Genomic DNA, 17,304 nt, shown 5'->3' on the forward strand with positions numbered 1-17,304 from the left:
TCTTTCCAGTAGTTTTTCAACATATTTTCCCTGTGTCATTTTTATACACTTGTCATTTTGTTCAAAATCAATACCTAGGTAGTGTTTCAGCTTTCCTAAGTCTTTCATCTTGAATTTTGCTGTCATCATTTCTTTCACATTCATTAACACGTTTTCATTGCTTGCGGCAATAATCAAGTCATCAACCCATATTATCATGATCACTTTGTCATTATTGTTCACTTTTGTATAAACACAATGGTCAGCTGGGTTTTGCACAAATTCGTTTTTGTCCAAATATTCATGCAGCATTTTGTTCCAATTTCTTCCGGATTGTTTTAGTCCGTCAAGTGACTTATGTAACTTGCACACCAATTTCTCTCCAGTGCTTGATTTGACTTCATAGCCTTCTGGCTGTTCCATGTAAATTTCACAGTCAATTGGTGCATTCAAGTATGCTGTTTTGACATCCATCTGATGTAGAATCAGGTTATCTTGTACTGCTATTTGCATTAGCACTCTAATGCTAGTCATGTTTGCAGTGGGTGAAAATGTCTCATAATCTACACCCATCTTTTGACTATATCCCTTTGCAACATAACGTGCTTTGTAATTCTCACATCCTTCAGTATTGCTTTTCAGCACATACACTGCTTTCTTACCTCTAGGTAAGTTAGTCAGGGTAAACGTGTTGTTGTCTTTTTGCGACTGCATCTCATCATCCATTGCATCACGCCATTGTTTTGCATTGGAGGAGGTTATGGCTTCGCTGTATGTTACAGGTATGTTACACATTAACCGGTAACAGTAGTCAATACTGGTGAAAGTCTGATCATCAAGTTCTTCACCACTTACATATTCATACCAATATTTTGGTTTCTTTCTCTCTCTGGAAGGATATCGTCTTTGTTGAGTTTCATCAGTCTGTGTTTGGTCACTCACTTCAGGTGCCATTTCTTTTTGTTCTGTTTCATCGTTTTGTGACTGGCTGTTCACATCAGGTGTCATTTTGGGTTCATGACCCTGAGTGACATTTGGGCTCACACTTATGGTTGGTCCAGATTGGTTTGTTCTGTACCAGATCGTCATCATCACTGGTGAATGTTTGTGTTTCTTGCTCTGCTACAGCTTTTGCTAGAAACTTCACTAGTCTGTGTTTTTGCACTTTTTCACTGTCTGGATAGAACACCAAATAGGTAGGGCTATTTTTGTCATACCCAACAAATATTCCCTCCTCACACTTGGAGTCTAGTTTCTTTCTGTTCTGTATATAAGCAAAACATTTAGAACCAAACTTTTGCATCCTGGAGAGGTTAGGTCGTTTCCCCGTTAGCATTTGATAAGCTGTCTGTTTTATTCTATTGTTGAAACATCTGTTTCTCACAATAGCTGCTGTCTGGACTGCATAAGTCCATAACATCTTAGGTAATCCACTCTCAATTAGCATGCATCTCGCCATGTCAAATAATGTGCGCCAATTACGTTCAGCTGTGCCATTTTGGTGTGGCGAATATGGTGCCGATGTCTCATGCTTGATGCTATTTTTAGTCAGCAAATTTTGATAGTTTTTACTTAGAAACTCTGTCCCATTGTCAGATCTGATGCATTTGACTTTACATTACCGTATGGAGCTGAATCTGCCAAGAATTTCTCAGTTGCTAGTACTGTGTCACTCTTGTGTTTCATGAAATACACAAATATCGCACCGGAATAATCGTCAGTAAATGACAATGCAAAGCGATGTCCGTCAATTGATTCAGGATCAATTGGTCCGTCTATGTCTGTGTGGATCATGTCGAGTACATTTTTAGCTCTGGCATCAGGTTCTCTCTTTCTAGTTTGGATAAACTTTCCCTAAGTGCACACATCACATTGTAATGTTGCTTTGTCAATTTTACCCTTAATCACCATGCCATCAGCAACCTCTTGCAACCTTTGAATATCATCATAATTGCAGTGACCCATGATCTCATGCCATGTCTGCATGTCACAACACCTTTTGCATTGGTCATCATTTTCTCCATTCACAGTGTTTAAATAATACATCCTGTCGTATTTGTGAATATTGAATTGTGTCCCATCATTGTGTCGTAAAACATTATGCCCTTTCTTGAAGATGACTGTCGCACCACTGGATGTAGCAGCCTGTACAGAAAAGATGTCTTGCGGAAAAGATGAAACGAATAACACCTGTCTCAGTGTCACTTTGTGTCGTTCTCCGTTTTGTTGTCCATCAGGCAGACCTCCGCGTCTCCCCTGTGTTCTGCTACTCCTTTGCATCTTGTGCCATCAGCCAATTCCACGCAGTGTGACTCGGCCTGAAAACTGTCATCGAACGCTTTGAACTTCCCCAGATCGGTTATGATGTGTGAAGTGGCGCCCGTGTCAACCATCAGACCTGTTTTGTTGATGCTGCGCACCGACTGTATATCTGTGTCGATGTCATTCAGGTGGAATGCGTAATCCTTGTCATCTGTAACTTTTCGTGCGTTATCCGACCGTTGTTTACGCCTGCAGTTTGAGTCGCGGTGCGTGGCGCTCTTGCACAAACTGCACCACTGATTTCGTTGACATTCTTTAGCTTTATGTCCTTTACGGCCACATTTAAAACACTCAATTTCGGCACTTTCTGTTTTCGTACTTGGTCGTCCTCTTGCTTTCATGACATTGTCCTCTGATTCTTGTCTTTTTAGATTTTTGTTGTCTTCGTAGTCCCGTAGTCTCGTCTTGCAGTCAGCAAAAGTCATTGCTTCTTCAATTTGAGTTTTGTGGACGTTGAATGATTCAAAAGATTCAGGCAGCCCATTTAATACCATTGCGATGAGCAATTCGTCATACAATATCTGACCAACTTTTCGAAGTGCTGTGATGACGGCTTCTGCCCGTATAATGTATTCAGTGACACTCTCACTGTTAGATTTTCTGAGCGTGGTCAACGCTTTGTAGAGGCTAAGAATGCGCGGCTTGCCAGTACCCGCATAATGCTTCCACAATATTTGCAGTGCCTTTCGTCCATCATCTGCTGCATCATGCATTACCAGTGATAAACTGTTGTCATCCAAAAATTGTATCAGCTCTGCATATGCTTCAGCATTTTTCGCTTCAAAGACGACTCTTTTATCATCTTCATCATCTGTCTCATTTTCAGCAGGATTGTACAAAACCGCGTCTTTGAGCCCTTGTAGTTTTAAATGACAAAAAAACTTTGTCTCCCACAGTTCATAGTTTTTCTCATCCCCGTCAAAAACGAGTCTACTCCAGCGGCTACTCGTTTCAGTCGGCCGCCGGTTCATTGCGTTAGCCATTGGCTTTCTCGCAGTTATGCTCACCAGTCTCGCAGTACGTTGCGGCTTCTTTCTGGTGGTAGAGTCCAAAAATTCCTGATTTTGTCCTGGCTTCAGTCGGATCCTGGGCCCATAACCTGTTGGCAGAGAAGTAGTACCACTCTGCCAACAGTTAGAGCAGAGTATTTCAGTGTTGATGTGCTTTAGATTATGGAATGTGATAGTGTATTGTTTTCAATGTGAATATTAAAATGTCCTAATAAAAGGACATGAGGGGAGAGAGTGGACAGCTGGGTGAGCAGAGTGGAGAAGTCATGAATAAGGCCGGAGGGTCGAGGCCGAATGTGTACCAAGATAGTGGCCGGAGGGCAGGGGACTGACCGGCAAAAAAAGGGTCAAGTGCCCAGCTCTGGTTATCAAGATGTCGTACAGTGCACCGGTGTAGAAATAAAGTTTAATTGTATTATATTAAATAGTAAATAATGTCCTTTTGAAGAATATTAGAGTTATAAATGATGGCCGTTTGCATGTTTGTAAGGAACATGACTTGAAAATTCAAAATGAAATCATTCTCGTTCATTTTATTTTTAAAAAGCATCCAATGTTCTGAAAACTGTTTCTTTGGGCATATGAAAACTGGCAACTTGAATTAGAACGATTGAAAGAGAAGGAAAGCGACGGCTACTGATCCAAAGCCTACATCATGTGTTCAATACCATGGAGGCAGTGTCATGTACATATGCTAATTGCCCACTGGTGGATTTGATTATTGACAAATAATTAATAACACATTCTGAGAAGCACGAAAGAATTTGAAGGGAGAAAACTTCGATGTCCAGAGCCCAAGAGTTGAAGCAGATTGACTTTTTGTATGCGGGTCATTGACTGCTGAGGATTTAACAGCTCAATTGAAAGAATAGAAAGAAAAAAAAAAGAAAAAAAAAAAGCTTATCTAATGAAAATGTTCAGAAAAGTGTATGCGAGCACCTAAAATGTGTGATTTTAGTGTTTTTTATATTCATGAATTGGCCGTAGCCTTAAAAAATGTCATGCGGTGTGACTGCGGTTATACTTAAAATTAATTAATTTCCTTAATGTATTCACTTTGTTTTTTACGTTTTCCGTATTTTAATTTGAAATTAAACATTCTGCTATTACTCGAAACAGTATATGAGTTATCACCCTAAATGACAAAGATATCCTTAACAACCCAGTTAAAAAAATTAAAATAATAAATTATAAAATAGTTGAATGTTCACCAGTCTACATTTTATATTTTTTATTTTTAATGAATCTACCAAATATTTCATGTACACTTACACAAGTCAGGGAAAAATAACATTAATTGAAATTAAACACGTTTAAAAAAAAAAAAAAAAAAGTTGCGGGCTGCACAGATGACAGAAAAAAAACTTCCAGCACTTCTGGTTTACTTATTATTCTGGCAGAAAAAGATTTTATTGAAAAGTGACCGGCTTTTCTCTTGACGCATGGCAAGATGCTTATTGTCGCATTACGTTAATATTATATTCACAAGATAGCAAAATGAAAGCAGATCACGTACGAAGCCCGCTCTGTATAAAAAAATGAAAAAAAAAAAACACATTTTTGTTGGCTACAAAGGAAAATTAAATTCAATTAAATTATTACATTAAAATTCCACACAAAGTCAGGTGAGTTTGTCAACACCCTGACAACATTATTTAAATTCTGCCATGAAGTGTTTTTTTTCCCAGGGGACACAACAGTTTGACATTAGAATTCACTCTGTGACTTTAGTGTTTGCAATATACTGTACTCTTAATCCCACTCCATAATCTAGACGCCCTAATTACTGCCATTTTAAAGGAGTGGGTGATGGCTTTTGATGTAACATTACTATCCAAATCCAATTAGCCCAGCACTGTCAACATTCCTTTGGAGTGATAGCATTGCTTTCAAATTCAACATTGTCTATTGTAAACTGTGTCAACACAAAAGTCATTTCTTTGGTTGCACATTTACGGTTAAAATAAAGATCTATATGAAGCTACTGCTAAAACCTGAATTAACCCATCATTGATTTGACCCAAACAAACACAAGTATATATGTAGGGCATTTTATATCTGAGGAGAGAGTGGATTCTATACTCTCTATACTAAATGTGAATGGGTCCACAGAACTGTCTACCAACTTGCAGACCTTGCCTTAACCTGCACATCAGCAACTGACCAAGGCCTTTGATTTACTACGGTCAAGCATATAGTGTATGACACAGATAGGTATAAAACACGTTTCACCTACTACTTTGTTTGATTCATCAGAGAACCATCCTTTGTGCAATAATTTGAAAAATATTAAATGATACATTCCATTATCGTTAATTCAATAAATCCACTTGTAAAGGACAGGACCAAAAATAGAAATGAAAACAGGTAAGCAAAAAATACACCAGAAAAGTGTTGAATAGTGCTTTCAACACAAATCGTGTAGAACAGCAAGCCTGGAACTGTCAGGATTTACAGTTGATTAAGGTTCCCATCTAGTGGTCATTTTTGGAATAACATCTAAACAAAAATCTTAAGTTTTTTTCTTCCAATCAGAGGCGTTTCTACATATCACAATTTAGCTTTCTTTGTCATTTCTTTGTCCCAGTCAGTGTCAAGAATGTCATCATTTAACTCACCAAATCCAAAGAGAGATGCGTTGACAAGTAAACCTTTGGAGCCTCTGGGCGCATTTGTTGAAGTGCCCAATTCAAAACTCTTTCTCTTCATCTTGCCAAGATTTGGAATTACTTCGGCCCTATCATTAACCAATTTTGCAGCATGTATTCGCGCATGATTAGGTTCTGTTAGTTTTATACTAGAATTGGAAATTGTTAGAGCACATGTCGCTGGGCCACGTTCCAAAATAGGCGAGTGCGCTGCGTTCAGGCAAGATGATGCAGATTTTACTTGTTTCATTTCTATTTTTTTCTGTCTTTCTTCAGTTGTTTTGTCTATATCAGTCTTCAAGAATCGGACACATTCTCTTCCACATGGACTTTTTTCCATTTGATTCTTTTCCATGTCTGTCTGTGGCGTGGGTTCAGTTGTGCCGGCGAAAGAGAATCTCGAAAGTTTAGCCAAAGTCGAGGGGGTGACTGTTGATTTTGTCGGGCTTGAAGGTTTTGAAGGTGTAAACGATTCTTTACTCCTGTCAGGGTCTTGGATCCATAGTCTGTCGCCAATTTGTGCTTGTGGTGGTTTTTCCTTTTCTAGCTTTTCTGCCGGAAAACACAAAGTGGGTTTATTGCTGACACAGCTCAATTGGTTTTTCACGTGTCTACCTTCAAAACTCGGGTTCCTTTCATGCGTTTTATTTTTTTTACCTTCATTCTCTGTAAATACACTATCGGCCTTATCAAGGCTGACAACCTTCTGTTGAATGTTTGTACAATTTCTGCTGTCGAGGTTGCTTTCTGGTGCACTCACACCCAAATTAATGTCGCCGACTAAGGATCGCATCTTCTTTGGTTTAAATATAAAGTCTGAAAACTTGAAAGGAATATTTTCATCCGGCGGTGCAATCTTGTCCTGGAGCTCAGTGCTTATGGTTTTAGTTGCCGTGTGACAACGTTGGTTAACCTGAATTCTGCAATCTGGGTCAATATCGGAACTTGTATCAGAAACAGTGACATCTTTCCTTGCATTATTCACCGTGACCTCACTTTCTTCAAGTCCTTTGTCACTTTGCTGGAGTTTACGCTGAAGTTTCTTAACTCTTGTCTCTCGTAGATTATTGGAGACTTTCTGAATCGCACTCCCTGAAGGCTGCCTGTCTGATCCATGCCGAGTCTCTTGAGCTTCAGGGTGTTTCTTTCCGATCATTCCGCCTTCCTCAGAGGTGACGGTGGCAGTCAGGTCAGAATTTGAATTAAGATCATGATTCACTGTAGAACTGGTGTTTGTCGCCAAATTGGAGTGTGTTTTTTGATTGCTGTCACGTTGAGTTGAAGTGGATACTGGAGAGGAGATATTATCTGGCGATCGAGAAGGCGTGATGGAGTAAAACCAATCCAAACCACTTTCCTGCTGAGCGCCAGTCGAGCAGGTCTTTGGGACGTCAGAATGCATTTCAGTGATGGAGTCGGTTTCTCCAAAATTATGATGGTGGTGATCAGTTGGCTGCTCAGAGATGGAAGCCTCAATGCTGATGCTCCCAAGCCTTGTGGGAAATAAAAACAATGTTCAGTTTTGGAATTTCATCAACTATGAAGTTTTGGGTTTACGTTCTGGGGTTGCTAATGAAATTGTCAAAGTTGACAAATTTACAAAGGCAGTGCTTCATAAAGGGACTGATAAGTCAACCCGCAGATGGTTTGGCTCAGGCTACACAGACCAGGAAGCAATTCTTCAATAAATTATAAATAAAATTAAATATAAACCAAATCAAATTAAAAATATGATTTTTTTGGGTGTTTTTTTTACCTATGCCACAAATTTTGTTTTACAATACAGTTATCTGTGAGGATGAGAGGCAAGGAATGAATAGTTAAATGAATGTTAAATTTGGTTAGCGCAAGGTGTGGATTCCGGTTATTCTTTTCAGTTTCGTTAATTTCTTCTTCTGTTAAGTTCTTTTGGGCATTTTACATTTCAATTAATTTATCAATGAATAATAAGAGGATAATAAAAACATTAATTTTTTAAAACCGGGTACCATAGCAGCTATCAAAGTTAAATTCAAGAATATACTTAATGTTGCGAGAGCAATGCAAGACCCTTCCTGACTGGTCTGAGACAAGGCTAACTGAAATCGCCAAACCCACATGTTTGTAAATCAACATTCACCCACCTGGCCAATCTGTCCATCTCCTTCTGAAGTAAGACGGGCAGCTTCAGGCCTTGTAGCAGTACTTGACACTGCGTCCGATACTGCTGACCAGGGTCTTCAGGGAATGCAGTAAGAACTGCATTAACACTTCCTAGCAAACCACCGCCCTAAAATTATGCAGAAAACTTTAAAATTTTTGTTTGATAATATTAAAACAAAACCAAAAAAAAAAAAAAACAACAAGCATTTGTTTTATCATTCGCTCATTTAGCATGTTTCACAACTCAAAGACTAGAACTGACTCTTGTGTCAGTACTTTAGATACTATCAAGGCACAAAAATACCAGTTAAATTTTGGCCAATATCATCTGCACCAAAGCATTTTTAAACAATTCCTGTTTTGAATGAATCATGTGAGAGAAGATTTTACAAAGAGAGTAGGAAAAAGGGGGGAAATATTTGCTCTTTTTCAAATACCTGCATGGAACACTCCATTACAGAGACGGCCATAACAGCATCTTCTATAGTTACAGTCTCTCTGTACATGAGTCTAGCATGGGCTGTATGGAGTTAAAACAGTTCAGGGATGAGTTCCGTTGTTGCTTATATGCCACCTTATTTCATGTTACAAAAAGTAATCAATGCAGTTTAAATTGATTGGGGAAAAAAAAACACTGTACGTTCAGAATAATTTTCAAAATGACAACCTCACCTTCAGCCAGTCTGCTCAGACTCTCCAGCATGCGGATGGTTGTGCGTGCAGCATTGCGGCCTTCACTCTGCCTTTGCAGCTGATAGTACCTTGATAAAATGGAGTTGGCTTCCGTCGAAACCTGCGGCTGCAAACGCTTTATTACACAGAAATAAGCCCGCATTTTTTCCATGGACCAAAGGGTGGAGCACTCAGAGGGCAGCCCTAAAAACAAAGAATGGGAATCAATCAACATTTTCATCTTGCTAAAATATGGAATTTAAAGTGTAATCAGGGTATCCAGAGCGGATGCGGTCCTCCTCATGAGCAGGGTCTCTTTTTAGTGTTTCATCTATTTCATACTTTACTAGATTACTACATAATCGAGGACAGTTTATTTGCAATTATTGGATTTCAAAACAATGAATCATAATAATTATTGTCATTTCTATCAGCAGAATCTATTCCTTTTTATTTCTCAATGTCAGTCAGTAAATCACCAATATTTAATTTCAACCTGCATCTTAAAATCTTAGTCATAAGCAGCCAAACAAAAATTCATCCCTGAGAGGACTGTTACACTGAGTTTTGGTATTTGGGAATTACTACCTTGGGTACTATATTTTGGCGACTATAAGGTGCTCTGAACTGTAAGACACATTTGTGGGGGCAAATTATTTTCCAAAAAACCAAGAGCAAGAAAAGTAGCACCAAGCCTTGCCCCCCCCAAAAAAATCCCCATTGACTAGCGAACAAGTTAGGTTGGATTCAAAACTTCTGCTTCTTAACAAAGGATGTTTTTTTTTCCTTTTTAGTTTGACAGAGATGGAACGGGGTCGAAGGCCGACAATTATTATGAATAAGGCTGGGGGGTCGAGGCTGGCACGGTACAGAGATCACAGCCGTGGGGCGAGGGACTGACCAGCAAAAAAAGGGTAAAGTGCCCAGCTCTGAAAATGGATTACTCTTACTGGAACCCCGCATCGCATTGTGGCCAAACGCAGAATTCTTGTCGGTTATTGAGCCCTTTGGTGCTATAATAGTAAATCCTTGTTGTGGCTTATGATGCATCATAAAGACAGTGTCGGTAACGCACCAAAACTATTTGCTAACCGCCAAAAGCAAGTAGAAGAAGAAATGGAAGATGAAGAACTATAAATAGAAGAAGTAGTCATAGCAACAAACGATGAGACCATCTCCCTAGCTAGGTCGCTAGCTTAGCGTGCAAGGGCTCACTATTTACAGCACCTAAAGGGTGCAATGACCAACCAGGATTGACAATATACTTAAGGTAAGAGCAAGTTTCAAATCCAACAAGAACTTGTTCGCTGCTGTCAATTAAATTTAGGAGTGAGGATTTTGGGCGCAAGTCCCAGCTAATTTTAATATATACAAATCGCACCTGTATCAAACTATGAAAAGAAATGCAATTTATAATTAGAAAGCAATTTATAAAACATACATATCCACGTTTAATTACAATTTCAGATTCTTCTTCCTACCTCTATCCTCCAGAATGAAAGAGGAGATGATGCGATCCCAGTCTGCATTTCTGTTGTCCAGAAGAACCAGCACAAGGTCAAACCGGCTTAGCAAAGGACTTGCGAGTGCTATATTGACCGACAGTGATTCGTTGGGGTCATACTGGCTTTTTGGGTTGGTAGCTGCCAGAATAGTAGTACGGGTGTTCAGCTTACAGACCATACTACGGAGAAGAAAAACAATGTAAACGAATTATAGCCTCTCAGGAAAAACACAAACTTTGAGTGTTGTCTACACACAAGGTAAAAACAGGCTTTATCAGTACTTACATTTTGGTCATACTGTTTTTTTCTATATATAAATCTATAATTCAATCTTAAAATGAATATCCTACCCAGCTTTGGCCACACTAATGGACTGTTGCTCCATGGCTTCATGGATACTGATGCGGTCGTGTTCCTTGATGCTGTTGAATTCATCAATGCAGCATAAACCACCATCTGAGAGCACCAGCGCTCCTGCCTCCAGATGCCAATCACCTCCATCCTTCACTGCTGCAACTGTCAGTCCTACAGCAAGAAGATATATGGTAGTGATAGACCGATTATCAGGGCCGATATTTGGCATTTTGCCAATTATCAGCATCTGCCTTTATTTATTTTTTTTTAAATCTTGAAGGCCGATAAATTAAAAGCTGGTTTATTTTGGCTCGCTGAAGCACTCTGTTTCTAATGAGCTGGTGGCCCTGCCTGCAGAAGCAGATTGGCCCGCCCACAGCATCATCTGGTAGGTTCCTTGTGCATTGGGTAGCAGCCACTCAGCAGTAAGCTGCCAGTTTGCTTTTTCACCTCAAATGCACTACGGGAGAGTTGCCGCGAGCAGAGGAAGGTAAGGCAACAGACTTTGCCGAAATTTGAATAAATGTCAGTCTACTATAACTCACAACTAAAAGAAAATTATTTGCCGTAGTAAACTTTAAAGAGACGCAGATGACTCAGGGAGCTCCGTGCATTTTTGTTAGACTTTTAAAAATAAGTTGTCTATTTCTAAGTTGTTTAATAAAAGTGTGCTTAAAGGCATTTAAACTAAGTCAAGTTTTGGAGTTTTTATTTTTCCAAATCTTTACACCATTTTAACCTTTTTTTTCAACAAATGAATACGACTGGCTTAAATATATTGGTTATCGGCCTCCATGAGGACTAATAATCAGCATCGGTATCAGCCTTGAAAAAAATATCCGTTTATCACTAATATACGGAGTAACAGATTGGAATAAGTATACTGTACATAACTGAGAATGTCAAAATGATGACGATGACAGGCACATACTATACCTGCACTTGTTGAACCAATTCCAGCAGTGAGCACAGAGCGGGGCATCATCTTGGCTGCATATTTTAAAAACTGAGACTTTCCTGTACCGGGGTCACCAACGAGCAACATGTGACATTCACCTTTAAGAGAAAAACATACTTGACAAACACCGACCAACTCCAGTCCAGTAATATGCATCAACATTCTAATTTGTCTCAGTGTTTAAAACAAAGTGGTCAATTTCAGATGACATTTGTTGGTTTTTTTTAACTCAACATGTACTTTAGATAGAAATATTAAACCAGATAAATACCTCTAGTCTTGGTTCCAGAAGGATCTATTCTCTGCACCCCTCCAGCTAATACCATGGCAACGGCCAGTTTAATCACATACATGCCAAACACTTGAGGGCACAGACTCAACAAGATCTGGTTCCTGCCTAAAGATTATGGAGACAGAATAAAAATGTTCAAGCAGAATTTAACATTGGAAGTGGGTAGAATTCTTACCAGCTATCGGATCACATCTGTAGTGCTCCCAGAATTCTTTGAATTCCTTTTGAACATCCTCTATAAGTAAGGAGGCGGCACCCTGCTGGTTATTCACTTCTATGTTGTTGGCTTTGAGAACCAGCTCTACGTCACAGCGAGAACCATCATAAAAGGGTTTCCAGCGCTGGCACATCACTCCATAAACAGTCACATCGTCTCCTGGAAAACCAATTAACTAATTCACAAAAAAAAAAAGGATCTTTGACGTCTTTAGCCGTCAATGGCAGAAAAATAGTTAAATAAAAACACTGGATCAGCTGACACTATACTAAGTAGTTTAGTCATATTTGGCTGCGCCCTTTGACGTTTGAAACTAATGCACAAGTCTTTAATTGATTTGCTATTTAAAATTTTGGCTTCCTACCTGATTTACACCTGTCCACAAGATCATCCTCCAGAACCACAACCATTGAACGAGGAATGCTGCCAACTGACAACCTCTGCACCTGTGATTTGCATGGCGATTGAAATTATTCATTGAGCAATTAAATGGTATTAAAATAACCACCACCATTGATCTTACTTGCTCTTGTATTTTGATCTCCTGGTAATCCCTGCAGGCAGTGGGCTCAGCCCCTCCAGACAGGCAGCTGAACTTGCATGAGTTACAGCCATCGGGATTAGGGCAGGCCACCGGGGGGACAAAGGAATAGAACTGCTCAAAGTCTGCCTGTAGCATGAAAACATGACGACACTTGGCACACATGTAATCACGCCCGTACTCCAGGACCTATGGGAGTGGGAAAGATATGCACAGAGTGATCTAACTCCAAGCAACAATAATTAAGAAAAACACATATGGGTATACATGTGGGCTTAAATATCTTGACCCTTTCGTGGGCCTGCTAAGAATTCATCGTCACCTAAGAGACTACAGTAACTCAGTGTCAGCACGAATAGTTGGCTACGTAAATCTGGTATCATCTTTTAATGTATCTATAAAACACTTTAAGACAATCGCCACCGTATACAATGTTGTACATGTACATACAACAAAAACAATAAAACAAATTAATAATGAAGGCAGTAAAAAGCACATAAACAGTAAAACCAAAAGGTGTGGCGAGATAAATTTAAAGATTTGAAAACAAATAATAGACCCTTAAAAAGAACTCTAAAAGTACAGCAAGCCAGTGAGGGGATGCCAGAGTAGGAGGCGAGCAGCAGCATTTTCCACCAAATGGCGCTTTATGTGGAGGATTGGCTGACAAAATAAAGTAAATTACTGTAACCCAGCCAAGATGTGACGAAGGCATTAATTACTGTTTCAAAGTGCTGTCGAGAATTGAGATACTTTACCTTTAGCTATAGCTGCCTAAAATGAAAAAAAAAAGATGGATTTAACAATAGCACCAATTTGCGGATCCAACTTAAAATCATTGACCAGGTTACGACCCAATTTCGAGACTGTTGGCTGTAGATAAGGATCCAGGGGGCCCAGTCAGCAGGATGGGAAGTACAAGGGCCTCTGGGTGTAGTAGCAGGATTATTGTATTTAGTAGCACTGACCACATATTCATATGGTGGATTATAAAACTAATCTCTAAAAATAGTTTTTACAGGATTAACACAGTAAAAAAGAACATACACCAGCATTTTCCACATGGCGTGGAGCAGCAGTATGTCATATAAATGTCATATCTGCAATTGCAAAAGGGAAAAATCGAACTGATGCCATTAGTCACGGTCAAATGTGTACAATTTCTTTCTACCTACTATTTTTGTATATCACCGTAAAAATACTGGGAAACACCATGAGCGTTCCTTTTCTTCTCCCAAGAACAAAAGAGGCAAAAATTAAAAAAATGATCATATTAGCATATAATTTGTTTATTGCATGAATGTCTTTGCATAATAAGATCACATGCGCTCTGCGTTTCGTCTGCAGACTATATATTATTTATGGAACAGCCCGTTCATATCTTTATCATCTATATGTTGAAGACTGCATACCAAATCTTACATCATTACCTTGGCAACACTTGTGCGTATGACAGTCCCAGTGACGGACAAGAAATGGCCAACATCTCTCGACCGTGGAATGGTGTCCCTTGTGATCTCTGGACAAACTGGTAGACCTGGATACACAATAGAGATAACTGTTCTTGCAGTTTGTTCACCTTGTGATAAAAATGTAAGAGAAAATAATTTCATGATTCCGACTTAGGCCTTTCCACGCTTACACTTTGTTCTAAATTATTTTGCATGAGGTGTTTAAGTTAATGAAATATTTGTGAATAAAAAAAAAAACCTCATATCTTCCTTTAATCGTGCTAGTTTCCCAGCTGAGCCTGATTAAAGGAATCTTACTTGATGAAGTTCCAGATTAGTACAATCATATAAATGACATTGTGTGTGTATATACACGCAAAATATATAAGAAGAGCTAGACCAAGTGGCTGCAAAAAGGAAAAGTCTATGCTTTCCTACTAGGATACTGGCCCCCACAATTCCATGTGGACAAGCGAAAAGAGATCGCCATCACACTCATTTGGACGTCTCACCTGTGATACGTGCATGGAGGGTGTTATTCAGTCTCTGTTCTGTAGGGCGGAGTCCATCCAAATGCTTAACAGACGCATTCTTTGACACCTCAATGGCTGCTTTCTGCAAAACCTTGTCAAATATTATTAGGACATCATTGGGATAGGCGTTGAAATAGTCACCAATCTATGGGAAATAACATACAAATACATGAAGAAACATACACATACAATAAAAATACATTTATGAAATGGGTATACAGAGCAATTTAAGACTGGCTCGTGACAGGCAATAAGTTTGCATAACATGAAATATATCAAATTATACTTTTACGTGGAATCAGGGAGATACATAAACAGTCCCAACCAAAAGTACTGAAACGCTGAGACAATACCAATTATTTTGGAAGTACAAGTATTTAAAATGTAACGCTCAGGTGTGTTTTGTTGATTTTGCCTGTGCAGACTACGTGGGTGGTGGAACCAACTTGCTAATTTTTAAATGTATATGGGTGGAAAAAGAGAACCATTGCACACACATTACTGGCCTGTACAGCCATTTAGAACATCTTAAAAAAACTACTAGAACAAAGGAAAACAAAACCATTTGATAACAAAGAACCTCAAAGAGTGCATGAGTCAAGGTATCACAATCTGCTGTTTGCGAAAGGAAACAAGGAGTTGGCCTTCTGCAAAGTATTCCTTGTTTAATGAATTGTGTAATATCCAAGTTTCACCTTTTTAATTGAACTACTGAAATTAATCAAATGTTCTACAGAATTGAAATGTATTGAGCTGCACCTTGGTAAAACAATACATTTGATAGTGGTCTAGACGTTTGCCGTCATTAAAGTAAGTGTAACAACAGAGAGTGATACAAAGGCACAACATAAGCACAATATTTAATTAGATCATCTCTAGCTCTAATTCAATTTCATCAAAGTAAGAAAAACAAATGAATTACTGTATTGCTAAATAATTACAAATCCCCAGGCTTCACTCAGGATCTAAATTAGGGCCGTCACTATTGAAGATTTTTACAAACCATTATTATATAAATTCCGCAAATAATCTGATAATTTATTTTATATTAAAATGCATTGAAAGTTTTATTATAGATTACTGTTTCTTAACCGATTAATGATGTTCATTTGGTTTTGCTTTATGATTGAATAAAACTAAATGAATAATAACTAAGCAATATCAAACGAGAGTGCGAGATCTACTCACCGTGACGGCATTATTTCTATAATAGATTAAACTATTATTCTTTCCATAAATTGATTAGATTTGAGTTACTGGGTTAGTCAAAAACGTGTCTGAAAATATGGAGACAATATTACTATTTTAATACAAGTAAAATTAAATGCAAATATCTTCCTTTTAATTAAACAAAGATAATCAGATTGCATTCATGAAGGACTGCAGAAATCAGATCTTTTTTTTGAGAGGCTGAAATCAGGGGGGTTGGAGAATTTGAAGCTTTTCGTCCTGTTACATTTACCTCCATATTGGCTTCAAACAATGTCATAGCATTGATAACAACAGGCTGATGACTGTCGTCACCGGAGTCTGCAGTTAGTTTGCTAATGTTACCATGATGATACTCTGCAATGTAGGCTTCAAAGATCTGACTAATCAGAGCCTCCTGTTCTGCATTCAGAGCCATGTCGATCCACCTGGAAAGACAGACGGACAAATGTTTTGATCATGGACATGAGTTGTGGCCGACACCACTTGTTAGCAGTGAAGTGATGCCAAAAGTAAACGACAAGTACAACGAAACGTCCCCCTGCTTCTTAAAAATGAATTTGTGATGCCTTATGCAGCGTTAAACACTGTTGTGTCTGCGTAAAAGCGAAATAAACAACAGTCGTCCCACCTTTATGTCGCGGAGTACCAACTACATCCCCTTAGAAAGAAATTGATTTTAGGGCCAGTCTATTAAAGTCTAACTGCGCACCTAGTGATAATAATACTAATGTAAGCTATTGCAATTCAAATTAGAAACGGGCCAGCATTGCCTGGACAGACAAACACGACGTTTCAGCGGAAACCTCGTCAAATTCCCCGCTTAAGTTTCGTGAGAATCACTTCTACCCGAATTTTGTCTTAAAGGCAGGAAGTTTCCGAATGAGAAAGAGAATACCATTTATTGTCTTTATACTCAGTGGACAATGAGATTTGAGAGCTTCCCCTGCTTTTACCTTATAAATACTGTAGTATTACAAATAAAGCCAAGGTCACACATTTCAATATACTGCATAATATGAATCCGGCTAATTCCTGATATTCATTTATATTAGCAATGATTGCTCTTTCAGTGGGAATGACACTGAAACAATATTTCGTTTATTCTTTGACTGTGTGACCACAAAGCAATTTTGGTCTGATTTAATGCTTCACTTCTTTAAACCATCTGAAACCCCCTGTATTCTTAACCTGTACAGGATAAGCAGTGTGGATAATGAACATTTTTGATAGCCTTTTTTCCTTTAAAGCCTCGTCTTTCTTTTTACATTGCAGTACTACCAACGGGGGGGGAAAAGACATACACGTCCTTCTATGATCCTTTATAATATATATAGCAAATAAACCGGAAAAGGAATTCTCAATCACAAAAGATTACATTGAATTAAAAGATTAAACAGGCATGAGCACACATAGAGAACAAAAAGTCTTTAAAGTGGCTCACTAAAGTAAAAAAAAAATGAAAGAAAAT

General features: G+C 38.6%; 1 protein-coding gene across 2 annotated transcripts; it reads right to left on the minus strand.

Moving 5' to 3' along the window:
• Positions 1-4,706: 4,706 nt before the first annotated feature.
• mcm9 (minichromosome maintenance 9 homologous recombination repair factor) lies at positions 4,707-16,647 on the minus strand. 2 transcript variants are annotated; one of them, XM_088286044.1, is made up of 16 exons: positions 16,465-16,647; positions 16,087-16,261; positions 14,604-14,769; positions 14,071-14,177; positions 12,623-12,829; positions 12,464-12,545; positions 12,058-12,258; positions 11,862-11,987; positions 11,569-11,688; positions 10,629-10,803; positions 10,255-10,457; positions 8,774-8,977; positions 8,539-8,621; positions 8,083-8,228; positions 6,617-7,452; positions 4,707-6,511 (listed from the first exon to the last, which is right to left on the minus strand). In XM_088286044.1, exons 2-16 carry the CDS (start codon positions 16,249-16,251, stop codon positions 5,862-5,864), a joined length of 3,471 nt encoding a protein of 1,156 aa, XP_088142170.1. In that variant the 5' UTR covers positions 16,252-16,261; positions 16,465-16,647; the 3' UTR covers positions 4,707-5,861. The 2 variants fall into 2 exon arrangements, with proteins under 2 accessions (XP_088142170.1, XP_088142168.1); XM_088286042.1 differs by having other exon boundaries at positions 4,707-7,452.
• Between the last annotated feature and the right edge of the window lie 657 nt (positions 16,648-17,304).

Source organism: Idiotropiscis lumnitzeri, chromosome 21 (genome assembly GCF_059441095.1).
Source record: "Idiotropiscis lumnitzeri isolate Australia: NSW breed Sydney's pygmy pipehorse chromosome 21, RoL_Ilum_1.0, whole genome shotgun sequence".
Classification (NCBI taxonomy): domain Eukaryota; kingdom Metazoa; phylum Chordata; class Actinopteri; order Syngnathiformes; family Syngnathidae; genus Idiotropiscis; species Idiotropiscis lumnitzeri.

Excerpts from the sequence above, each read along its gene's own strand:
- mcm9 (XM_088286042.1), bottom strand. The coding sequence starts at position 16,251 with ATGGCTCTGAATGCAGAACAGGAGGCTCTGATTAGTCAGATCTTTGAA. Across the intron at positions 12,830-14,070 it reads TACGCACAAGTGTTGCCAAG|GTCCTGGAGTACGGGCGTGA; the intron begins GTAATGATGTAA and ends CCACTCCCATAG. Across the intron at positions 8,229-8,538 it reads TAATGGAGTGTTCCATGCAG|GGCGGTGGTTTGCTAGGAAG; the intron begins GTATTTGAAAAA and ends GCATAATTTTAG.